At 39.9% G+C, this 21251-nt stretch overlaps 1 protein-coding gene across 1 annotated transcript in view; it reads left to right on the top strand.

The window, feature by feature from the left end:
- The first annotated feature begins 908 nt into the window (after positions 1 to 908).
- The window catches only part of mrpl23 (mitochondrial ribosomal protein L23), a 59052-nt gene continuing 38709 nt past the window's right edge, over positions 909 to 21251 (top strand). Inside the window, exons 1-4 of the mRNA XM_031756499.2 lie at positions 909 to 1050; positions 2885 to 3007; positions 15081 to 15163; positions 20693 to 20766. Coding sequence (XP_031612359.1) covers positions 1031 to 1050; positions 2885 to 3007; positions 15081 to 15163; positions 20693 to 20766 — 300 coding nt within the window. The 5' untranslated portion in view covers positions 909 to 1030. The remainder of the gene's footprint in view (positions 1051 to 2884; positions 3008 to 15080; positions 15164 to 20692; positions 20767 to 21251) is intronic.

Below are 21251 nucleotides of genomic sequence, written 5' to 3'. Positions count from 1 at the left end.
CCTGCTACAGCGTCGTATCAGCTGTCAGATGAACCAGTTCCAAAGAAACAAACATGTAAACAAGCAATGAACTCAGCAGCAATTTATATTTCTTACAGAAAAAAACAAAATGAAACTGGACAACTATAGGCATTATAGGAAACTCTGAAATAGTGCAACAAAAGGCCTCATACACTGACGCAACTCTATAATAATAAAAGCCCTCCACACACACACATACATCCACTCCATGGCATCTTAACTGATGGAAACTCCCCTCCCAAGCACAGTGTGGATTGTCAGTGAGGTCCATTTCCTGCCAGGTCTGAACCAGCTGAGCCAGAGACTCATGTTCCACTCAGGGGGTCTTCAATCATCTTTACCCTTGGTGCAGGCACATCGTGTTGTAAGAAGAGATAACAAGTGTGGGGTCTGAAGCACACATAAGAAGATGCAGAGATGGGAGGAGGTCTCCCTCTGCTGATGCCTAATCATATATGTCCTGAGAATATACTCAAAATCTTCTTCTTCTTCTATCAACTGCTCCCTTTAGGGGTCGCCAGAACAGTCTTTTTTGCACATGCAGGCTTTGTCTTTCTACCCTTTCTGTCCAAACTGCTCAACCTGACTGTTTCTCTGATATACTAATTTCTCAATATGCTCACAACAATGACATTCAAATGAAACCATATGCGTGACAAAGTAATTGAATAGCACGGCATCGATTGATTTAAAAGGCACCTTCTCAAAATAAGCAAACTACATCTTTGCAGTGTTTTTTTTTTTTTTTTTTTTTTTACAAGATTTTGAAAGCTGCATAACAGTCCGGTATAACATGGGGATCTTTTAGTTTATAATTCAATAAGCTGAAACAAGGAGCACACATTATACAGCTCACTAACCCCCTAGCATCACAGGAAGGTAGTATCTCCAATGCGCTTGCGCAGTGCCAATGTTCCCGGAAGCACATCCCTGCACGTGTAGGATTTGACAACCTTGAAAAACTATAAAGTAACTATCAGCTTATGTCTGTCAGTAAGAATTTCTAGTGATGCCAGTAACGCGACTGCTGTGAGTATCAAGTGTTTTGTTTAAATAACAAGCCTCAGTTTTACTCGTGCTTACATTGCTAGTCATCTTTTCTGGCAGTTTAACCAAAGAAAACAAGCCATTGCTAGCATGTCTCAGGCTCCCAGCTGGCCTGTATGCACTCTGTCCTGAATGCAGTCGGCTTAGTCCACGTTGCTGTCAATAACTGTCAGTGTATTTTAGACTGCGAGTTATGTGCTCACTGTGAATTTCAGATAACTAAGCAACAAGAACCTAGCTGGCGCTAGCCTGCTATGCTAAAAACAAACGGCAGATAACATGATGCTGGAGTTGTTGTGCAGTCACTTTGCAGGTTGGTGAAAATGCTGCAACTAATCTGCGGCAATATTAAATCATCGTAGGAGTAATGTGACTGTTTACGAGGTTTAACCCAGGCTTATCAATACAGGGTGCTGTAATTAGTGCACCGTAGACATTGCACGGGAAATGTGTAGCTTGTATTGCTGAGCTACGTAAATACAAATGATCTTGCCTAATAGGGGTCCACCGCTAAACAGAAACATCATAAACACTTTTTTTAAAAAATATTTGCTCAAGATCCAATAAAATGCTGCACTGCTAATATTTGATCATTTAGGTTTGGAGACTTGGATTCGTCTCTTTTTTCAAGTTTCAGGGAGAAGTTATTATAAAGCATGACAGTGCAAACCTAACGCGCGCGTGTGTGTGTGTGTGTGTGTGTGTGTGTGTGTAATAAAAGATTGTCTCAGTGTCTCATATCCCCCCCCCCATTTACTGGCTGGATTTAGTATGTAAAGGAGATAAGGACAGGTGATGCTGCTAGCCACAAGTTTGTTGCTGGAGGAAGACACATCTTTGACCTCACATCCTTAGATCTAGACCAGGAGTGCTAAACATAAGGCCCCGATCCTGCCCGCTGGGTTAACTGTATTTTCATAAGTTTTACAGCTTTTCCTGCTGATGATGACCTCCCCCATAGCCATTCATACTACACTGAATCAATTTAAGTAATAGAACAGTTAAATGACAGAAAAGCTCCCATTTCTTACTGTCTACTATAGAAATTTAAGTTAAAACAAGAAAATTTCAAACATTAACAAAACGTTAAGTTTTATAAATAAGGGACAGTTTGGGCAGTGAGCTGCCAGAACTTTTCTGTAATCTTTCACATTTTTCATGTAGAAAAACTGCGATGTGCTGTTGAAAATGCACTTCTTTATTTTATATTAAGATATCTCAGGGATTAAATGTGTAGGGAGATCTATTTACACTGACAAAAAGCAGAGTTTTATTCAGCCAGCTTAAGATCAAAGTGGACCTTATGTGGCCCTTGATGTAAACTAAATTTGACATCCCTGGTCAAGCCCTCTGTAGTTCAGTGCTCTTGATTTCAGACAATGCTAAGTTATTCTTGCCCATTCCTATTTCTATTTCAGCTCAAAACATTTAGCTATCAGCATCCACACTGCAGTTTCTTCAGAAAACATATTTTCTAGTTTCTATTTGTTTTTTCAATTTCTCTTAACTAAGTAGAAGGAAAGATGTGCTCCCTGCTTATGTGGCAGTGAGTAAAATCTCCAAAGAAATTTGATTCTACGCATTTGCGTGAGCTGAAAGTTTAAGGAACTGTTCCAGATATTAGAAAAGAAAGGGAAAAGGGAACCCTCTTGGTGCTGGACTGACCTCAGCTGCTTATCTTAAATCAAACAAAGATTAAAGACATAATTTTACTTGATTATCTGGGTAGCAGTTATTTTGATTTTTAGACAATATTATAGGATTCGTGGGAATGATATCAAGGATAATAAGAGCCAGCCTGTGCATATCTCCTCAGATATCCTCTCTACCAGCTGGGCAATCCCCAGCTGAGGATCTTCAGACCTAGCTGGTTTCTGACCCTGGTGAGGCCGGGAAAAGAGCAGCCTCAAGACACTGTCCAGTTTCGCATCCCAATGGAGTAAGTCTTTGATTATAAACGTTAATGTGCATAAGTTCATTACTGTACACCTTTAGTTATCACACCATTCTCAGGTAAATTGATTTTGCTGCACATAATACTTGGAGAAAGTTTTACTATGCACAGATTAGTGAGTCTGTATGTATTCTCAAGGTTGCCTCAAGTTTAGACATGGTTATTTGTCCATAAAATATAAAAGTGTGGTTTCCAAGTTTTAGTGTTTAAGCTAATGGATGCCTATTATTCTTGAGTAGGAAAACATAAAGCTGATTGCTGGAAAACTAAATTACAGTCTCTTGCGTGTTATATTCTTCTCTATTTTAAATGTGTTTGTGACCCAACATCAGTTCACTGAGATTGAAAATTGTCTTTTAGTTTACATTTAGGTATTCTAATGCCACTCTTTTCCCTGATGTACCTCACAAAGGCCTCACAGTGTCTCAGCTCACATCCCCCAACCCTTAAAAAAAAAAAAATCAACAAAACTCAATATTTTATTTGTCATTCACTCACTGTATGCATACTTGATTAATTTCAGCTCCGTGTGACACTCAGGGAAACACTGCTAATATGATGACTTGATGTGTAGAGCGGCCAGTAAATCCCATGGCTTAACTTCCTGTTAATACTACTTTATTTAAATGCATAGTTACTTTTTCAAGCAAATTGTCTTTTACAATCACTAGCACTTGCCTCTAATCACCTCTTTCTGAACTGTAAATGAAAAGTCTTGAAAAAGTCTTTTGGGAGAGATTTGAGTATTTCCTAACATATTAATTTAACAGATCTCATGATGGAGCTTGTTGTAAATAATTATTATAACTTACATATCAGATATAATGCCTCTGATTTAAAATACTTTTACGTCAGTGGAATATTTCATTTATAGTTTTATTGCCACAGTGTTTTTTCCTGTCTTTTTCCACGGCGCCATAAATTACATACTAGTCTGTTTGTTTGGTCCTTTCAGGCTGTCGGTGCCCATAAATGCAGGTGCTTATCGTTTGAAGTCTGTGTATTGTTCCAGTTGTAAATTTGTACACACATTAATCAAAAATCACAAATGCTTTACTTGTACATACTGGCCCTTTGTAAGCATTCACTCTATCTCTCTGTTTAAGTACAAGCTGTTCAGCCCTAGAGCAGATTTCCTTGGATTGAGGCTCCTTTTTTCTTCTTTTTTTTTTCTCCATACACGAATGATGATGAACACAGCACGAATGAGTAAGAGTGGCCAAGTGACTAATCCAAGAAGAGAACAAAACAAAACTACACTAAACTTAAAGATATAATAAACTTTAAAAAGACCAAGAACATTTTTTTTGCCCTGTATAGGCTGTAAATTTATTTTAGAGTTTAGACTATAGTAGTTTCAGTTGAACGTATGGTACGATGAGCATATGTTTTGCATTTACTCTGCAATAATTTATTTTTACTGGCACAGTAATGGTCTTGCAGGACCAGTAATATGTCTCTGATGTTTGATATTGTGGCCACCAGGTGGTGTGACAGGCTCAAAAACAGAAAACGGAGGCCTCAGTCTTCCATAGTGTAGATAGTGTGTACCACCTCATGATTATCCTCTAATGAGCTTAGTTGCAACAATGACTTGTGACAGGCCGTCATGTCACTCTCACATGGAGAGTGATGCGTGAGGTGAGGTCAAAAGTACTTTTATTTGGCTTTGAACTGGGGCGTTTGAGTCAGTTTGGACACATCGAGTCTTCACCATTAGTCTCTCAGAGAAGCTGCATCAACAGCGAGACAGAAAGCGAAGGCAAAACTAATCTTGTCTGTGTAGATACGATGTTCTTATTTTGTCAAGTTTCTGCTGTATCTACTGCGTCACAAAACGCAACAGGAGGTCCAGTCAGCACTTAATAGTGACAAGCTGATTTTGACTACCGCTACAAGCCAAGGTCACTGAGGTTACCAGCGCTCCTGAGGCAATGAGAAGCCCAGAACCCACACTGGGGAGAAAAATTGAAGTTTGAGGCAGATCATCTATGTGTCTCTGGTGGGGTTTAGACCATAATCTGTTCATCCAGGTGCCTGGCCTCCCACTCTGATTCTTGCCTCTTCTCTGCCAAACTCCTAGGGTGCTTATGTAATTGTGTGTGTGTGTTTGTGTGTGTGTGTGTGTGTGTGTGTGTGTGTGTGTTTCTGTATATACTTGTAAGTGTGAGTGAGTCAGTTTGTGCGAATTGTGTGTTTCTTTGTGTATATATGCACAAAACTGGGTAAGTGCAGGGTGCGTGTGTGTTTATAAGGGTGTGTAAGGTGTTCTGTTTTTTTCCTCACAGTCTTTGATGCCTGCGAGAGGTGCATGGCTGATTGATACACTGCTGGGGCCTCGGTGTGTGCTTGGAAACACTGTTATTTTTTCACCTTTCTTACCAACATCGTAGTAAATGGACCCACACAGAGAGACAATGACAAAACAAATGTCACTCCCACTCCCAGCTTATTGATAAGTCTGAGTCACTGTGGCAGTGAAAGCTGTTGTAGTTATGATTCTCAAGTGTAGGCGGTGTAAGCGTGGGTAAATTTTAGAGCCGAGCAGCTGTTAATGAGAACTGGTAACTGTTGGTGTTCTCAAGAGAATAACACAAGGTGGCCTTTATCTCGCTGACACCTGGGAGCTAGATATCCATAGTTGTTTGTCTTGATCTCTTTTGCTTTTCTCTAGTTTTCATACTTTTTGGCAGTATCACTCACTTTCTGGCATGTCTTCCTCCATCCTTCCCCTCTGTCCCACCCTGGGCCTGCTGTTTATTGTGCTTTTCTTAAGCACTTTGCTATGTGTCCAAAATCAATCCTTCTTTGGCACTTGTTTTTTCAGACACCTGGGCTGTGTTCTCTGGAAGTTCTCTTTCTACCTGCCAGAGGGAGGTATTTGTTGGTCTTTTTGATTGTTCTCAAACCTTTTGTGCTATGCAAGTTTTTCCCCTCTGTTCTATAACATCATCAAATTTCTAGGCTCACACCCACGCACACCTTCTTGTACTCACCTGGCATGGCGAGGGGCCAGTACACTCTCTCTCACACACACGCACACATGCACACAAAGAAAAGAGCACGCCATTGAACTTTCACTTGAGTCTGCTACTCAGTCACATTTCATGCTATGCAGACTAATAACTATGAAACCAGACCATGCTGTGGTTTCTCACTGTAATCAGACTTGAGCAAACTGACCCTGTTATACTGCAGCTCACGATTTCTTTTGCCAACGGTTCAGTTCCTGGACCTAACAGTGTTGGAGTCACCAGTATATCTGGTCACCTGTTCAACGTAATAAACACACGTTTGAAACTGTGCCATTTTTTTCATGCTTGTAAACCCAAGTTAATGTCATATTAAGTCATTTAGCCTGTAGATTAGTGATGTTAAGTCTATTGACCTGTTTCTCGGTAAGAACTTTTGTGACTTTCAATGACCTGCTCTTTGATCTATTTTTGTTCTATTGTCAGGCCGCAGGGCAAACAAAAAACTCTAATCCTTCACACGACTTCTCAACTGTCTCTTTTCTCCCCAAGTCTCAGGTTCCTCGGCAGCTTTCCCTCTAAACAAAGTCGGCTACTATGATCTTGATACTTAGTGTTTAGCACCTTATGTGTGTGTATTGTCTCTGAAGATGGGAGGGTTAAAGTAGAGACTGTACGTATCTCAACCTAAAATTGACAATGGGCAGGCCAACAATGTGAAGCGGCTTTCATTTGCCTTTTATCTGTGCAGAAGATACTCTCCTGTTTCATTCTCACCGCTAAGCCACTTTGACGCAGTGCACTTTGATGTTCATGTGTGCATGTATGAGTATGTATGGGCTGTGTAGTGTACCTTCGATGTTTACACTAGTGTGTGTGTGTGTGTGTGTGTATATATAAAGGCCTTATTAAGTCACACAGCATGCAAAAAAAAGTTTCAGCTGTGCTTTTTTGAGGAAGGCTCCTGATCTTTTGAGACAAGCGTTTATGCATTTCTGTTATATGATGATATGAAGTTAGTTGATGCAAGAGAAATTCAAACAGTCAGCTCATATGTGTAAATTAGAGATGGGGCCAGATTTTCACGTTCATATCTTGGCATTTGAATATGTTTCCTGGAAACGCCTGAGATTTCTTTCCCTAAGTGATAGTCGATCATCAGTTTAGCTCTAAGATACTGAATTTAAATATATATTTTTTTCTCATTTTTTAAAGGCCCCTGTAATGACCAGAAAAGCAAAGTCTCACACTCCTGCTCCAGTCACACCTCTTGCTGAGTCTACACTATTCAGAAAAAAACCCTCCTTGGCTTCTTACTTTCTCACCAATACCTCTTTCCATCGGGTTCTGGTGCAGAACCAGTTCTCCCTGATTCTGATTCTCTGGACTGAATGTTTAATAGCTTTACTATGTAACGCTAGGATATTATCAAGTCATGGTGGATGGAGTCTGTGGGCTGCATTGGCTGGTCATTGGTGACTTTCTTGATGTAACCCGTCCCAGAACCATTGACGTCAGTGGTTCCAATAGTGATGTCTGTGTGGTAGCTTTGTACTACCACTAGTCTTCTTTTTTTGTTGTTGTTGGATGAAATAGATGGAACTGGTTCTATACTGGGTGCCACATCAGTGTCGGGGGTGGGGGGGTGGTGTTATATGTTCATAATAAGCCTAATAATAATAAGCCCTCTGATGTGATCTTAAGGGAGGGGCAGTGTTTTTAAACTGTCATGTGTGCCTGTCACTTGCAAGCTGTCAACCAAAAAGACAATGAACAGCCAAAAAATTTGATGCAGCTCTTTTTTTTCTTTAGTCAAACAAGGGGCCAATTAAATGTCTTTCAGTAGTTTCTGAACAAAACAATCTTTCCATGTTGTGACAGCAAAATCAAGCTTATACAAAGTGGCGTTTATCTTAAAAAAAGGAAATAAAGCACTATAATATACTTTTCTACTCTAACCTTTGTAGGCCACAAGCCTAATTCAACCCTTCACACAGCGCTTTGTTCCTAGACATTTGGATTTAAATACAAAAATTAAATACAATTTTTTTTTTTTTTTTGGTCACATACACAGAACAACATATAGTGTAGTGAAATGGAAATGCTTGTGTCCTGAACTGCGGACAGGCTGCGGATGTAGCCGCGCCATTCCAGGGCTGGTTTTTAGCATGGGGGGTCTAGCCAGGACCCTTACTGGATACCGGGTGGGAATTGAACTTCATCCCCGCTGCAGAGGTGTGTAGACTTACCACCACACTGTCCAGGTGGTCTCAATCACAGACCTCCAGATTAGCAGATGACCTACTCTACCTTTTGAGTCAAGAGCAGTGCCATATTCTTACAATGTAATGTTTTTAGAGTGGAATAAAAATCTGATGGTACATTTTTGTGTTCATAATTCCACCAATTTTGACAAGATCCCCAGCTACAATTTGTCTTACAGATGACGATCATTTGAGCCGCAAATTTTTATTTTGGATTAATCATTCTGTAAGACTTTCAGGCATGGATTTTTTTTTTTTTTTTTTTTTTTTTTTTGTTTAACTTTTTTAAAATATATAATTTGGCATGCCTCAGGCTTTCTACCTGTTTTGCCATCCTTTAGAATGGCTTCTTGACAGTCACCCTTCCATTTAGACTATGATGATAATGCATCTGATATTACTTAAATTAACAGGATGCAGATCAATGGAAAGGCCAGATGCATCACTCAGGTCCTGTTTCAGGTCTTTGCTGGATGTTCTTCCTATTTGACATGACTTTCAGACACTGTTCATCTGCTATAGACAGAGTATAAGTTGCTAAGTTTGCTAAGTTGTCTATGTAGACCCAACACTGGCCCATCCCTGACTAAGGTGGCCCTTTGCGATTGAGTGATTCATATGTAAGTAGTAAGTAGTTTAACAAACAACTCTGAAAAAATAAAGTACTGGACTAAAAATGAGTGAAAAAGCAGCCAATGTTCAGAAAAACGGTTTGAAAGACTTTGAGAAAGGCTGGAAACTGCAAGATGCTCGGAAACAAAATATAAAGAAATGCTGGCTTAAGACTTTTGCACAGTACTATAGTAGAACTTGATACTTGACATATGAATCACCATGATCCTGCAATATAAAGGCGAATTGAAGGGACTCTTTTTGTGAATTGGTGCTATATAGGGCTGTTCGATATAACGATATATATCGGATGACGATATAAAAACGTCTATCGTTTCATTTTACGATATCGTTTGTTTCGTGGTGTCGCAAAATAAACTGTTTATGGCAATATTTTTTCATTATTTTGATGGTCACTGTAGTGGCTATATTAATTTCCTAAAGTTCTCTCTTTCTCTTATATTTAATATAACCACACTACAGACGGACAAGCGCTTGTTTTTATCGTTGTCGTTAGCAACAACGACGGTAAAACCACCTCGTGTCCGCTTGTTTATTTTCCACATAAACCTTTCACAATAAAGCTCAGGATCCTGTTGAGACTTTTCAAAATAAACTGAATCACGTGAAAGATGCAGAGTATTTACGGATGAGAAGCAAAAAAGAGCCGTCAGGTGCTAAAAAATAAACCTTAGACTCAAACGTTAGAACGGGCTTTTCCCGCAGCACGCTGTGTAATAAATACTCACAAAGAAAACGCGGCGGCCGTTACAACCTATGTCTAAAAATGTATCGTTTCATGCATCAGTTAAAACACTGAGTCCAGGTGCGATGCCCAGCTGGAAACACTTCACATAAGTCGAGCTGCCCGACATTCACAGAATTTACAGAAAATGTTACATTTGTGATTTATATCGTTATCGGACGATAGATGTCTTAATATCGAATATGAGATTTTGGTCATATCGCACAGCCTAGTGCTATATAAATAACATTGAATTGAACTTGGGTAGCAGGTTGTCAAAGCTTATTACAGAACATTGAATCACCTGCCCAATTTGTAACTAGTAAACAATTTTCTTTAACCATATAAAGGCTCTGTAAAAGTTTGTATCACCAAACTATGGGTCATTTTGGGTCAGGTGCTGAGTGCAGTCTATAGCATTAGCGTGTTTATACACACACACACACACACACACACACACACACACACACACACACACACACACACACACGAGATTGTGTTGACACATTAAGGAAAACAGTTCTCATGGGAGTTTTTTTTTGTTGAGTGAAACTTTAAACATGGCATTTGTTCTCCGTTAAAGCCTGTGACAAGCCACATAACTGCAGCATTGGTAGGGCAAGTCAAGCCTGGGACCTTTATTTTAGAGCTGGGCGATATGACCCAAAATTCATATCTCGATATTTTTTAGCTGGATGGCGATATAAGATATATATCTTGATATATTTTTTTTTTTTTTTAAAGCCATAAAGTAAGAACAAAAAGAGAGTTCTTAGTCAAAGCTGTGTCCCAGATGTCACACAGGCACTTTTATTAACATACAGCATAGATGTACATGAAAAAACTACTCAAAAATAAATTATGAGCATTTTATTAAATAATAATGCTCCATAAATAAAATAAAACTGTTGTTTTTGTGCATAACAAAAAGCTCACAATTGTGCAGTCAAAATGTAAACTAAAAGACGCTGAGCATAATAACAAAAGAGACAGATTTTACAGCTGCTCTGTTCCCAACTTCTACTGCGTAACTGACAGCCTGGAGTTTGAAATCCGCTTCCTAACCACGTCTCTTAACAGGTGTCATTTATGGTCCTTATACACACACAATACGGTAATATTACGTTGAAGCACAGTACGTATTACTACGCGAGGCTCCTCGGTAGCCGTAATGCTCCGACAATCCATCAAGCGGTGCAGCTCCGTAGCTTACCAAAGTCGAACTAAAACATTTTTTGACAGATTGCTGTGCGCTGTGTATCACATAAAATCGGTTCGTGGTCATCAAGCACAACCAGAATTCATACAAAAGGCGCACTGTCAACTTTTGAGAGAATTAAAGGATTTTAGGCTGTGCAGCCCCTCTGGGCTGCATGGCGTTAGCGTGGTTAGCTCGTTAACACGTTGACGCCGTCCAGCCCCACGCACGGGGCGATGCGCAGTAACTCGTTAACGGAGATTTGCTGTGTCCATCTTGTCACTGCCTGCAGGTGAAGCGATGGGGGAGGAGGGGGAGTTGTGCTCAGTGAAGGAGAGAGGCGAGGTTGAGTAACGTTGCGTAAAGACAAAAGTGGACGAAAGAGAGGCAAACTTGTGGCTCCACAACTATAATTATAACGTAACACAGACTATATTGATATAAAGGATATTGTCACATCTTATATCTCTTATAAAAATATATAGATATTTTTAAAAAACTCGATATATCGCCCAGCCCTACTTTATTTGCAGTTGACAGACATTCATTCCTCAGCCGGTATCGCACTGGGAGTGTCATGGTTTCATAGTAGGCTTCCTAGGCTTCCTATAGCTCTTGAAAGGCGCTTTCAAATAACATGATTATTTTGTTTTGTTGTTCGTTGTCGTTGTTGCAATTCATCAAGGAATTTATCAACTTTTATCAACTTCTGGAATTCATTGCTAGTGTGTGGCAATAAAAGTCTTTATGTATATCAGGGACATCACCTATGTCTTTGGTAGTGGCACTAGTCTGAGAAATTTCAGTATGGTCATACACTGTCAAAGCCGCCTCTTGCTCTTTTTCAAATGTGTCCTTTCACCTACTTCTTTCATGCTTTCAGAGCACAGGTGTAAATGGACTACCTAAAACTAATGGATGTGATACTGATAATCTTGTTGGCTCCATGCGAGTTAGCCCACACTTCAGAATAGGAACAATCCAGAAGCTTGTAGATTCTTTGCAAGTGAGAGATTACATTTGAAAGCAACTGCAAGTAGGTTAATCTGCAGGTTGATGAATCTGCTTTATTGTCGCACATAAACAACCATATCACAGCCAGACAGAGCAAAAGCTTCAAAAGCTTTACCTCGTTTATGTCATCCTGCTTCCAGCCCTTTTTTCTTTAACACTGCATGATATTAGATCAAGGTCTCTTGTCTCCCTTTACACTCCCCCTTTAACAATGCAGAACAATATAACTTTTTAAACTGTTTTCTGACAATGAAGCTAGTGTTCCTGAATTAAACCTGCTTGGCAACAACGGACCATAATTGAACCTAATCCATCGTCTGCGTCATCTGATGCCCTTCTAGGTTTTGTGTTTGGAGTTCTTTCATCACTTTGGCTGAGGAATCTTTGTCGCATGAGTGTTTGCGTATAAATATATACCAGTTGCTGAGGAACGATGCCGTTAGCCTTAGCAGTTGCTGGAGACAGGTTTTCATTCTTCCTGAGAGGCAGAAGTGCGAAAGGTTAGCTTGTGGAGTCAGATGGGTGTTTATACTGGGATGATGATCAGATGCTGCCTGCATCGCTGCTGGAGACGCCACGCCCTTTGTCTAAGTTTAGCCTTGTTTATGTGCACACTTAACTTGACATTTTCTCCTCAGCTTTCAGCCCAAGGCTTTCTTTCAGATTGGATCCTGGTTTGTAGCTGAGATGGGAGTTATGTATTGACAGGGGTTACATGAGATGGCTGTTTTTCCTGTGACCTGAGTCAAGTGTCTGCGTGTATGAATATAGAGTACTGTATAAAAATGCAAAGCAGTTAAACATACAAGCAATGCCATGAAGATTATTTATCAGTTAACTCCACACAATACATAATGAAGAGAAAAAACACAACTTTATCAGTTTTTGTCTGCTTGTGGTTATAAATGAGTGCCAAAAACTTGGATAACAGTTTTTTTGTTTGTTTGTTTATTTGAGTAATGTCAAATAAACAAACTCACGTTGGAGCTAGATATGTCGCATTTTTGCCGATCAGTCAAGAGCTACCGGTACCCTCATTACTTTACTATGGCTGTTTCACAGCGAGCTTCGGTTTCAATTTTGGTTCAGCCTCTGTATCATATGACTGTTCATTTGCTCTTTTCTGACATGGCTGGCTAAAGCATTTTGGGCTTCAAGAAGCAAAAACAGAAAAAAATAATAACGGATGGCCCAAACACATGATGGGACAACCCTTTGTGTTCAGTTATTACAGCAATTTGTCTTTTTAATGGTTACAGTTAGCAAAAGGTGATGCAACACACAAAGCAACTGAGGTCAAATTAGATGTGATTATAAAAAAAAGAAATGGAAGTGTATAAAAAAAAAAATATCCACCGTTTCATGATTTTACATGTTGTCTTTGCACTAGTTTTAATTAAATATTGGCTTTGAATGATTTTTGAGTCATTGCTTTTTTTAAAATGTTTCCATTTTACATGTATCACAACTTTTTTGGAAACAGTTTTAGTTTGGAAGACAATTGTTGCCAAGTATATAACATAATACAAACATGAATCTCGCATTGTACATATATGCTAGAAGCTGTTGTATCCAGCAGCAGAAACATTACCTCTACCCCCAAAAAACAGAAATTTATATAACCTGGTAATAGAACGTTTTTTGTTTTTTTGTTTTTTTCTATGATGGATGCCATTGCTGTGTTTGTGGTGGCTGGATAATTTGAGTTGTAAAAGCAGTTGGGATTTAGAAATATTCTCCTCATTAATCAGGATCAGTTCACTGTGCTAATGATCCAGAAGAGACCTCAGCGGCCTCTAAGCCACTTTCTTCTCTTCCAGTTCCGCGCAACTGCTTTCTAGGAAAAACCGACTGTGTAATCAGTCTTTCTTCCCCTCTTGATCTGACGTACCCCTGGTCACTTTGCTCTGCTTCACTGCCCTCTGGCACACACACTGTGAGACGGTAGTTATGGGGTGGGGGGGAGCGTAAATGGAGCAGAAGACAGATTTGCATGCCACATCTCTTTCCTCTTGACAGTGGAGACAAATGCATCTAGAAGTGCTCTCAACAAGATCCTTTTTTGTCACAGTGAAGCAGAAGCCTCTTCACACCAATCCCCCTAGTGGACCAGGACCACGAGTGAATGTTGAGAGGATGAAACTCACTTTTAAGTTGATTCTCACTTTTCATAGCTAGGCAACTGTCTGAAGTTGATGTTTAGTGGAAACCCTGTGATGGTCAAAAGTCACCATATCAAGCCATATGGTCTGATTAAATGGTGGAATGGAATGTGGAAATACTTATTCAAGTATCAAAAAGAGCAAGGCCTCAATGCACAAATCTTAGAAAGGTCAAAGAGAAGGATTTTAGTTCTGTACCAGTGTCAGGTTTGCCAAACTTTAGTCTATTATAGGGGGAAAAGGCAATTGTTTGTACAGCATGTGAACATATATTACATCACTCTTAAGTACAAAGAGTCTTTGTGTTCACAGATGGGGTTTTCTCATGCAAATGTTTGCCTCAACTAATATTGTTACAACAACTCAAGGTATCGGGCCGTCACCTTGGAAAAACGGTGAATATTACATTATCCTGTTCTATTAAAGAAACGTATGAGGTGATAGAAGATGCCATATCCGAGGCACTCATGTCAGACCACAGCGTCGCTATTAAGCACTTTGTCAGACGCATTTGGGAAGTGCTTTCTACCAGGCTAATTCAATTGGCTTGATTGATTAGCAGTTAAAAGCCTTTCTTTCCCTAGTCAGAGGAATCTGCTTCAAATGCTGCCCAGCAGGCTAGCTTTAGCTAGGCTGGCCTGCCGGATCAGTTGGTGCCAGGCTTACTTCCTGTGTAGGGTTTCACAGGACGCGATCAATACTTGCAGACAGCTAATTGGATGAACACTGACACTCACATTTCTCCTCTCCACTTTACGGTCCATAGAATAAAAGCTGAATATGGGTTTGTACGGGAGTGTCCTGTCCGTTACAGTGGATAATATAACAACAAAGTTTATGGGAATGCAATGTGGAAATGAGCTGCATCATTTCTGTGTAGGTGTCAGTTAAGTGAATGTGGCATTATATGATCAACAGTGATCCAGTATGTAACCCTGCAAGGGCTGGACTTCAACCTCAAAGATTTTCTCTTGGCCTGTTGTTTCTCCAAACACATATCCAGATTAATCCTTATCATATGCAACGCCTTATTCTTGGAAGCCTCCATAACCCCTGTTCTGTTTTCTGTTTTTCTGGGTATATCTGGACAGAATGACCAAGTACGATGTAAAGAACTACTTGGAGAAGATCTATAATGTACCTGTTGGAGTTGTCCGCACCAGGATACAGTTTGGTGAGTCTTCTCATTTCTTTGTACTCGAGCACAGAGGGCCTGTAACTTTTTCAGAATTTGGAGTGATTGTACTGTTTCGCAAAATATGTTATAGTCAGGGTTGGCCTTATCTCTTTGTTTTTGTTGTTTGGGATGAAAGTGTGTTGGCTCAGCTCTAAATGGGATACAAGCACAAACGTTTTTTTAGTGTTTCTACTCTTTCTTATTTTCATCTTCATTGTAATCTTCTTTTTTTCTTCTGATAAATGCGGCCATGACAGCTAATTAAAATGGGGAAAAAAGTTTTTTAATTGGGATGTTCTTTTAATTTTGTGATTGAGCCTCAAGTACTATAGCGCTAAAATGGGCACTTTCTTTATATGTATATGTACTGAAATCTTTTTTATTTTTTATATTCATGTCATATTTATTCACTTTATTTATTAAACCATTTAATTACACTCATCATTTAATGTAATTATTTACCTTTATGAGCTATTTTCTTCTGTGTTATTGTATTTTTTTTATTGAGCTAAGTTGTTTTTCAAGTGCTTGGTGCTGTAACTCAGTCATTTCCCAGTCTTTTCAGATGAATAAAGTATTTATTTTGAGTTTATACTTGGCTTTCTTTTCCCTCCTGGCATTTTAATCAGTTTCCATAATGACACTAGAGCATCATAAATGTGATGTTGTATGGGCAACACCAACACAGTTGATGCCAGTGGTGGAAAAACATACAAACATCATGACTTTGCATGCGTCTAAAGACTTAGTCAGTCCAAAACATTGGGAGAGGGTGGTGAAAACACTTGATTCCTGGTATGCAATACCAAGCCACAAATATTTCATCCAAATTAAAATCCTAAAGTTGTAATGCAGCTGTTCTGAGTCAGTGGGATAGATGCGCACACACACACACATGCGTGCGTACACACACACACACGTATACATGGTATAAATATTTTTATTTTTATTTCAAACCGAATGCAATGATTAAGTAACATAAAAGATTTGCATATAAGTAATGGACTATGTGCAAACTACATATGAAACACTTTTCTAGTGATGCATAACTCGGTACACTAATCTTATTGCACACTAAACACAGTTCACCCTTACAGTGAAGATATACCAAAATACTTTAATTTTTTTTGAACAGTGTAACAGTTTTTAATCAGAGTTTAGCATCAAGTCAGTTAAACTTCTGGGAAATTGATCTGATCAGTTAAGTACTAGAGAGAGTTGGTAATCAACCCCCAAAACAAACAATCTTTTTACAGGTGGAGGTCACTGACATTTCTTTACCTCCTGGTCTTTTCTGACTGTTGGACATAACCGTAAGTCCTTAACCTGTCAGCAGGACTGATATTTGCTCCTTTTGTGCAAGGGGGACAGGGTGAGCACTGTTAAAACCCTATAAAATGACCTTCAGCAGGCCACTGTTGTGAATGTGTCTGACCAAGCGATCAGACTTCATGAGACTCTAACATCCTCTAGCGTGCCGTGTGCTCACTGTCCGGCACTGTAGAGCTCGATTGGCGTTGAACATACAATACCAGAACTGATAGGTCTACCACTGGCGCCCTGTTCTTTTCACAGAGCAGATTCACCCTGAGCATATGTGACAGATGTGAAAGGGTCTGCAGAAGCCATGGAGAATGCCTGCCACTAATGTTGATCACCGTGACCGATTTGGTGGTGGAGAGGCATATCCATGGAGGCATGCACAGAACCCTATAGACTAGCCAACAGCACCCAGACTGCCATTAGGTATCAGGATGAAATCCTTGGAACTATTGTCAGACTCTATGCTGGTGCAGTGGGTCTTGGGTTCGTCTTGGTGCATGACAATGCCCGGTCTCGTATAGGGAAAGTAGACAGGCACAGATGCTGCCATGTTGCGCTTCAGACTGTGTAGCAGCTCAGTGATGCCCTGGGCCAGATCCCATGACAGCACCCATCGTCTCATTAGCAGCATGCGCCGACATTGTCAGGCATGCATAAAAGCACTTGGGGCCATACAAACTCCTGTGAAGCATTTTGACTTGTTGCAATGAAATTTTGGTAAAATGGAGACGCCCACACCATTTTATTTATTTTGATTTTTGTGGTGTCTTTGAATTCAGCCCTCTCTAGGTTGATGGATTTTCATTTTCATTAAACTGTTCAGTTGTCTTTTGTTTCTAACACATTACCCAGTCCATATCAGTGTAGATATCAACATGATTTTTCCCATTGAGTTCTTATGTGTTTTCAGTGTTCCTTGCAGTGTATAAACAAGTCTTGTCTGTAACTAGCAGGATGTTTCATCAAAGCATTTACTGAAACTTGCAAAATTACTTCTGTGTACTTTCTGCCTGGTGCTATCTGTCTATACAGCCCCATATTTGTTTTTCTGGTGTAGTGCTTAATGTTATCCCAAAGTACTGCAAAATTTAAAAAGTAATGCATTTACTTAATTAAATTATGTAAATGCAATTACATATTTTTTAATAGGGACAAGCATTTCAAAACCATATATTTTGATGTTCACTGGAAGCTATTCTTCAGAGATTACCCCTCACCCAAATTGCTCAAATAACTGAGCATATTCATAGCAGACTTATGACATGCTGGTACTAGCCCATTATGTCCTACAGGGTAGGCAAAAAATATTTCTATTAAATATTTAAACATTTCTACATTTCTTTAAATAATTAATCAAACATCCATAAATTTAACTTGGCAGTTATTGTAATTTATTTATTTTTTATTTAATTCACAATAAAAGCCTCCAGAGTCTGCAAAACTTTTAAAAGCAGCTAAAAACCATAATACAAATCTTTTAAAACTGTTTCTGACTTGTGCTGGTTTTACTGGAAATTATTTGTAAACATGAGGTTATATTGTTACTGTTCTTTTCCCCCATGATAATTCTAATTCTCTATTGTGAGAATTGTTTTAATTGTTTTTTATATAGCACTGAGGTTCACAGAAGCAGGGTTTTAGGAAACATAAAGTCTAATTGGTTCATTTTTGGAGACTGTCAGCAGTGGTTAGCGGTGATTAGCAATTTAAGCTTACAATGTAGACGGCCTTCCACTGACATGCAGCAGCGGGAGTGTTTTCCAGCGGCTAGTTGCGGTGGTGGTTAGCGTGCCTGGCTCTCCTTTCTCCTTAACACACACAGCTGCTTATCTGACGATCTGCTGCTGCAGCACTCCAGCTGTCCCAGGACACCCCATGCTCCCTCCACATAAACACATGCTATTCACTTATAAACTTGCTGCTTTGTCCCCTCCTCATCCCAACCCCGAATCCCTGAGTCCTGCGCCCCAAGAGAAAAGCTCCTTAGTAGAGAAGAAAGAAAGAAGGGAGATTTTGGGGGATAGAGTCGGTCAGAGAAGTAAGACTAGCTGAGGGCCCCGGTTATTCTTAGGTACGTCAGAGAAGGTATCCCTGTCTGCGTCAGGGGTTCCACTCCATTTGCAGTGTAAAGACGGGAGCAAGCTGAGGAGAGTAAGGGGCGCAAAACAACCCTTTCTTCCCTCCATATGCGGCAGGGGTATTTTGGAAGGAGTTGCCATGGTTACTCCTCTGGTCTGGGATTTGTAACGTGATAGCTGGCTGCCAAACCGCAATCTCAAAGAGGGAGGAATTGTGCTTGCGTTTGCGAGTGTTGTATGAAAGGTCTGTCTGTATACGTTGGGAAAGGAAACCAAGGGAACTATACTTTCTTTTATATCTTTTCGAGGTATTATGCACTTGTTTGTGGGTTTTCAAAGATGTTTCGGTTGTACCTTGCTATTTCAAAGGTTGTAGCATTTCCCTGTGGATTTCCTCAGCAACCTAATGTGGGGTGTGTTTTACAACCCTGCTCAGGGCTTTCCCTGAGCAGTGGGCTGCCTGGCTAGTGATTACTAGCTACACGTACCACACACACATAGGCATGGACACACACTCACGAATGACTCACTATAGGGGAATGTTTCCCTTGTTTTTGAATGTCATAAACTGTTCCCATGGAAATGGCAGTTACTCAGAGGGCCTGTTGACTTGACCACTAGGGTCTTATTGAGATTAGAGTTCTATGGGAGAAATGGACCATTTGATGCTCTGGTTAGTATCCATCATCATTGTAGTTTTTGTTGTAATGTAAAGATGTGTATACCTGTATCTAGGGCCTCAAAAAATCTCTGTGATTTATTTGAAGTTAAGTCCCTAGCCTGCCTCCACACACATGTGGTATCCCTACACATGCACGCACTCAGCAGTTCCCCGGCTCCCTGACTTTCAAACCCAGAGAGGTCTGAAAGGAATGAGGATGATGTCATCATCACCTGCAGCTGTGAAAGAGGTTAACCAGCACTACATGGTAAACAAGATTGGTTTGTCCTTTTCCACACATTTTCAATTATAACTTTGGCTTTTAGCCACTATGAAAAGAAGATAACCCTTTGTTCGTTTTTTGCAATAGTTCACTTTCACCTCGTTTTCAAAGTTCAGACCAACCACTTTAGTTTATCTGAAGCCAAGATTCCAGAAAGGGAACCTTTGGGTAGCAAAGATCCATCCAGAGAAACTGAAAGAACACGTAAAATGATTTTGTTCTTTCAATGGCTTCTGTGCAGGACTTGAAATTGTGTAGTGCTGAAGTTAAGGATCAGCAGTGGTAATGCACTGGAAGTCTGCTGGCAGTCCATGGACAACTCATCTACCTGTAGAGAGTGTCTGTTGTCGATAGGGACAGCGTACAAAGTATGTGGTAAAACTAGTCTGTGGGAAACTCTTGCTTGTACTGTTCTTGGTCAGTCAGCCAGCTGCTGAAAATATACAAAAAGCTTCTTTTTTTTCCCCATCTCTTTTTTGTGGTGAACTCCACTGTCACTGCTTTCCCTGTTCTGGCTCACTTGTCAACCAATTAGTGTTCAGCTGACACATGTTGTCATCCTCGTCCAGTTGGGATATGCAGTTGGGATTTTTGAGGACTGTATGGGGAGTACGTTTGCTTTGATTAAAACCCCTCTCCGTACCACTCCCTAGGGAAATGCATATGCAAATGGACATATTTTGTGGTAGCACAAATTAAGCTAAAGTCCACTGCTTCCTGGGCTTATGTCACCCTGTGCTCGTCCCTTGTTGTTTGATGTAGCTAGGGCTTCTTGCTTAAAAAAAAAAAAAAAAAAAAAAAAAAGGAAAAAGAAAGAAAGAAAAAGACTCCCTAGTGTTGTTCAGAAAGGAATGGAGCACACTGTTGTAATTTCTGGGCAGATAATTAGTGCTTTACACGTTTTGTTGACTGACTCGTAGTACAGCTAAAAATGTTGCAACACTGCCCACAGAGAATAATACAACTAGAGATTTTAGAGATTTTTAAGGGGAAAGCTACCATACTAGAGACTATAAGTCTGTAACTGATAAGCCATAATGATATTCATTTCTTTTAACATTATACTGTTATCTTTGCTTAATCATGCTCTCACTATATTCATAAATATCATCACTTTGTCCCTCTGTTCTCTTTCTAGTTTACCTTCAAAAGTAATACCTGCTGCTCTTTCTCTTTTTCAGGGTCCAACAAGAAAAGAAATCATCTAAACCAGAAGGTTAAGCAACCAGACTATAAAGTAGCCTACGTTCAGCTGGTGAGAAAACATAAACACACACACACTCATCCTTCTACTCCCATTTTTTTCTGGTTAGTGTGTAGTGTAGCTATAGCTCACAGACTCCTATCCAGTACACAGTGCAAGGCGGAGACCTCACCACAATAACGCTCTCTTTTTCTCTTGCACAGCCGTGTGTGTGTGTGTCTGTGTCTTATTGTGGGGGCATTTTGGGGGCATTGAACTTTCATCAGTTCAATGCCCTTTTTTTTTGTGGGCTTTTTTTAAGGGGAGAACTGGGATGGGTTGAGATGGGTATGTTGCATTGCCCTGCAGTTGGCTTTGAAGGCTCCATCTTAAATTCACTCTTCCTTATACACATATTTGAGTACAGTTTCTTTACCTGACATTCTTCCCTTGTTCTTGAGAAAAAACCCCATACATCATATCATCTCATATCTATAATTTGAATCTTTTTCCTGTGCACCTCACCAGGGCTTTGCCATATCATACTGTACATGGTA

Source organism: Oreochromis aureus, linkage group 7 (assembly GCF_013358895.1).
Source record: "Oreochromis aureus strain Israel breed Guangdong linkage group 7, ZZ_aureus, whole genome shotgun sequence".
Classification (NCBI taxonomy): Eukaryota; Metazoa; Chordata; class Actinopteri; order Cichliformes; family Cichlidae; genus Oreochromis; species Oreochromis aureus.
The sequence above is the reverse complement of the archived record's forward strand: the minus strand, read 5'-3'. Positions and strand labels throughout refer to the sequence as shown.